Source organism: Triticum dicoccoides, chromosome 5B (genome assembly GCF_002162155.2).
Source record: "Triticum dicoccoides isolate Atlit2015 ecotype Zavitan chromosome 5B, WEW_v2.0, whole genome shotgun sequence".
NCBI classification, from domain to species: Eukaryota; Viridiplantae; Streptophyta; class Magnoliopsida; order Poales; family Poaceae; genus Triticum; species Triticum dicoccoides.
In genome coordinates, this window is record NC_041389.1 from 633,162,483 (window position 1) to 633,167,171 (window position 4,689).

General features: G+C 44.7%; 1 protein-coding gene across 1 annotated transcript; it reads left to right on the plus strand.

The window, feature by feature from the left end:
* The first annotated feature begins 2,855 nt into the window (after positions 1 to 2,855).
* LOC119306440 (protein FAR-RED IMPAIRED RESPONSE 1-like) lies at positions 2,856 to 3,528 on the plus strand. Its single transcript, XM_037582657.1, has 2 exons — positions 2,856 to 3,118; positions 3,205 to 3,528. The coding sequence occupies exons 1-2, from the start codon at positions 2,861 to 2,863 to the stop codon at positions 3,427 to 3,429; spliced, it is 483 nt and encodes a 160-aa protein (XP_037438554.1). The 5' UTR covers positions 2,856 to 2,860; the 3' UTR covers positions 3,430 to 3,528.
* The last annotated feature ends 1,161 nt before the right edge of the window (positions 3,529 to 4,689 follow it).

Here is a 4,689-nt window from a genome sequence, read left to right on the forward strand (position 1 = left end):
ATAGGGTCGCGTTATTCGCCACCCTGGGTGAGGAATTCTTATTCCTCATCCCAGCCATCCTAGACGTCCGACCAACAGCGTCGCTGGGCACTAGCCAAAGCAGCAGTAAATTTACGGCAAGCAAAGAGAACCCAACCATCCGCACGCACATGCGTGCGATGCAATTTTTCTTTTTGTGTAAGGTAAACTTACGGCACTAGTCCGTTCTTGATGTGTGATTTCATCCCATCCGTAAGAGCCAACGTAAGATTATGGTTTGACTCCCCGTCATTACTGTGCCACATATCGCGGATCAGTATATATGAAAAAAAAATCTTCCCGTCGACTCTCCCAGCTGAGATCTGTCCATCCTCTGTCTCCCTGACCCCGTCGCCGCTAGCCTGTCCGATGCGAGGGAGCGCTGCCATGGGAGAGCCGGCCCCGGTGAGGATTCAGATCGGCGGGCGGAGGAGTCGCCGGGGCGGGCGGCGGGAGAGCTCATCCGGGCGAGATGGAGCCACCATCCCGGCAGGGAGGCGCATCGACGGGAGCACGGTGTCCACCCGTCATGGCCGAGGTATGGGTGCTCACTCTGGCATATCCCCTGTTCGTAACGGCAAGAAGTTTGTGGGGTTGGGAATTTCGTTGGGGATAATTTTAATTTTGAAGTAATTTTTCTCTGTAATTGCATCCCCATCGAGTGTTGACTGATTTTATCCCCATTAGTAAGACTGTCCCGTAAACTTACCGTCCTGCCAGATTCCATATTGCGGTTTCAAACTTCGGGCCCCAAGACGTGGGACTGGTATTGTTTTTTTTCTCAGGGACGTGAGAGGAGAGATGCACCCGGCGGTTTCCCTCATGGACTCGCCGGATTTCCACCGGCGAGAATCCGAGGACAATGAGACTTGTCCGAGAAGGTTTGCTGCTGCTGATGGTGCGCCTCCAGCAATTTTCTCGACGCCAGAACATGGCGTTGGAACTTCGGCAGGCAGTGGTTCAGAATTTCCCATAGCCGATGATAACTCATTGGTGTGTCATCCGGCGATGCACTCATCCATATTGATGCCGCCGTGTACTGTTGAACCAAGGGAGATGATGACACCGGATGCCAGCGCAAGATACATACACGTAAGTTCTCTCTCAAACAAGTGATTATGTATTCTTCTGTACCATCCCACGTTGCTGTAACATTGACCGTAGATGGAAAGGTAGAGTTGAAGATGCGTATGTATGAAATTGCCTGCAATGATCAGTTATTTGATGAACACACGTGAACAGTGGAATATGCCCAGTATTATCTTTTAACTTCTGTATATGAAAGAACTAGATAGCATATCATGATTCAGTTTTGACCAAAGCGTTTTCTAGTCATATGATTCAGTTTTAAACATTAGAAGGATGTGGTCCATTGTAATGTTTGGTAGCACAATAATCTGATTTGCTTTCTGGAACTGTTGGGACTGAATAATACGAACAACCAAAGCTTGTCCAAATCAGTAGATGCGAGAAATGCCAATTGTTATGCTTCTTCATTACAAATATAGATCTATGAATGGTCATTGAGATGAACAACAAATAGTGTCTAATGTATTTGTGAAACGATCATGATGGCAGGGTGAGCAAGTCCGTGAAGATTTTGTGCCAAAGAGAAATATGGGTTTCGTCACCGAGGAGGAAGGGTATGACTTTTATCTACAATATGCAAGAGAAGCTGGTTTTGGTATTACGAAGGTCAAGAGGAAGCCGATGTCGCGTCTATATGCATGCTCCCGACAAGGTACTTTGACATTTTACAAGCCCGGGGAGGAACGGAAACGTGCAAAGATGTCAAAGAGAGTTAACTGTAAGGCAGCGGTTAAGATGAAGAAAAAAGGGAAAGAATGGATATATGAGAAAGTACTATTGGAGCACAATCATACCCTAAATCCTGAGCCATGGGAGTTGAAGCACATGCATTCACACAAGAACAAAGACCCTGCTATCATGGAATTCCTTGATGATCTGCAGATGTGCGACGTCTCTCCTAATGCCACCATGAATGTGTTGACCAAGATGCATGGCAACCGTGAGAACATGCCATGGAGTGAACGTGACTTGCAAAATAGGTAATTGTATCAGTTTTCACTGTACGATGCAGCTGTCCTTAGAGTAAAGTCCGTTTGATTGTAACATATTTGCTGCTGCTTCCATGTGTGAATATGAATTTCAGAAAAGCTGAAAATGTGCGTAAGGAGCGAGTCGATGATGTAAAAAAACTAAAGGCTTTCTTCAACGAGTGCAGAGCACAGAATACTAAGTTTTATTATGACATAGAACATGACTCCGAGGGTGCTCCAAAGAATATATTTTGGAGTCATGCTAGCTGCCAGGCTAACTATGCTGAGTTTGGTGATGTGGTTACTTTTGATACAACATATAAGTGCAATTTTTACAATAAGCCATTAGCAATGTTTGTTGGGAGCAACCACCATTTGCAGAATGTCATTTTTGGTTTTGCACTCCTCGGTGATGAGAAGGAGGAAACATTTGATTGGGTTTTTCGCACTTTCAAAATGTGCATGGAAAACAAAGAACCTCATTGCATACTTACAGGTATACTTGGCCTTTTAGTTGTTATGTACGTGCCAACTGGAACAAGTCGGTAGAACTTGTTAAATTACTAACATCATCTCTTGTAGATCAAGACCAAGCAATGTCAAATGCTCTTCCGGGAGTGTTTCCAAACACTATTCATAGGCTATGCAGATGGCATGTTTTGCATGGTCACAAAGACAGCTTGAAGGTGTTGTATAACTTGTATGATGGTTTGAAAGAGAAGTTGTTGACAATAATAAATCATCCCCTCACCCCCATGGAGTTTGACAAGGCATGGATGGAGATGGTGAATGAATATGGACTCGAGTCAGATCCTACAATTGGCAGTTTGTATGATCTGCGTACAAGATGGATCGCCGCATACTTTAAGGATGTTTATTGTGGGAAAATGACATCTACGCAACGCAGTGAGAGCACAAACAGAATTGTGAAAAGAAACCACATTAACCCTACAACACCTCTGCACGTGTTTGCAAGAAAAATGTTTCAGGTTTTGCAAGGGAGAAAAGAAGCAGAAGCCCGAGTGACCATGGAATCTCAGGTATGACATCTCATATGGCAGCATCTTATCGTATGACTCATGCATCAATAAAAAAGGAAATCTTTGACACATCTTTGCTGATGCAGGCCCGGCCAAAAACAGTAACAAATTACCCTCTGGAACATCAGTTGAGCAGAATCTATACCCGTGCAGTATTCAGGAAATACAAAGAAGCATATGTTTATGGAACCTCTTTTCTTACAAAGAAAGTTGGCCTGGCTGTGAAGGCCTGGTTGTGGTCCGTCGTGGTGGGTGGAGACACAGACCGCATGAAGAAGCAAGCAACAGCTGCTAGGTGTGCTGCAAATTGACCAGAACCTGGCACATTGCAAATAATTACAGAATGTTTGTAATAAAAATCAATTGTTTAGTCCAGACCCAAGAATGTAAACTCATTCAATCAATATTTACAGATAACCGGAGACCAAACTGGAGGCTCGTCAAAAATTAAGCGCATAAAGAAGGGGAGAAAAATCCAAAAAAGAAACTGAAGCAGTAGCTTAGATGTTGTCTGTCTCCTCTCATGTATTACATACCCAGCAATAATGAATCCAAATGCAGACGATGTTGGCCAGATCAACCCGGCGGCAATAACACACTGCAGCACCGCGGCGCGGCAATCACAACGGCCGGCTCTGCCGTGAGCAGCATCCACAGTGCCCGCCCAATACCTAGGGCACCCGCCCCACCTACCCGGTGACCAACACAAGTGGAGATAACGTTGTGATCACCACGCCGTGGAGCATCACACCGGCATGCTAGCCAGCAAACCACCACACCCTCGAGTCCAGATGCCGCTGCTCACGAGTCGTCGCTCCCGTGGGTGACTTGCCGCCGAGCAAATCCCCCAATCACGACCCCGCCTTTGACCTCCTGTTGTTCGCCATCGAGACTCCTCAAGCTGATCGCAGGTTACGTTGCACCAGATTAGAAAAATACGGGAACGTGGGCTAGCTTACAACGTGGATGTAGTGGAGTCCGGTTGGTATGGTTTTTTTTGATAGCAGGCTGGCTGGTAATTTTACCTCAGGGGGAGGCACGCATATTACGGCAGATGGCTGGTCGAGGGATGGGGGTGCGATTGTGGCCCATCCAATCTGCTGGCTCGGTCGATTGGCCAGGGTGAGGAATAAGTAATTCCTCACCCTGGGAGTCTAATAGAGTGTGTGTGTATATATATATATATATATATATATATATATATATATATGTAAAACTATGTCTATCATAGCTTGCCACAGAACTAGTTAAGGTTTGCTAAAGATTTAACGGTTTAAAAGTAAGTAAAAAATATGAAATAAATAGGGGAGCCTCACTCTAATATAATATGATGATCCAACGGTGTGATTGTGAAAATTTGCATTTATGTGGCCTCAGCGAAAAAACAAGCATTTCAACACACTACAGGATCAATATATATTGAAACATTTGTTCTTTTTGTCCAGGACACATGCAGTCATATTTTTTCAATCCATTCGTTGGATCATGTTATATTATAGGTGTGTTAGTTCAGTATTTTTTTCAGGATTTTTGAGTACTTTTACACCGTCGAGCTCATTCCCTGCTTGACT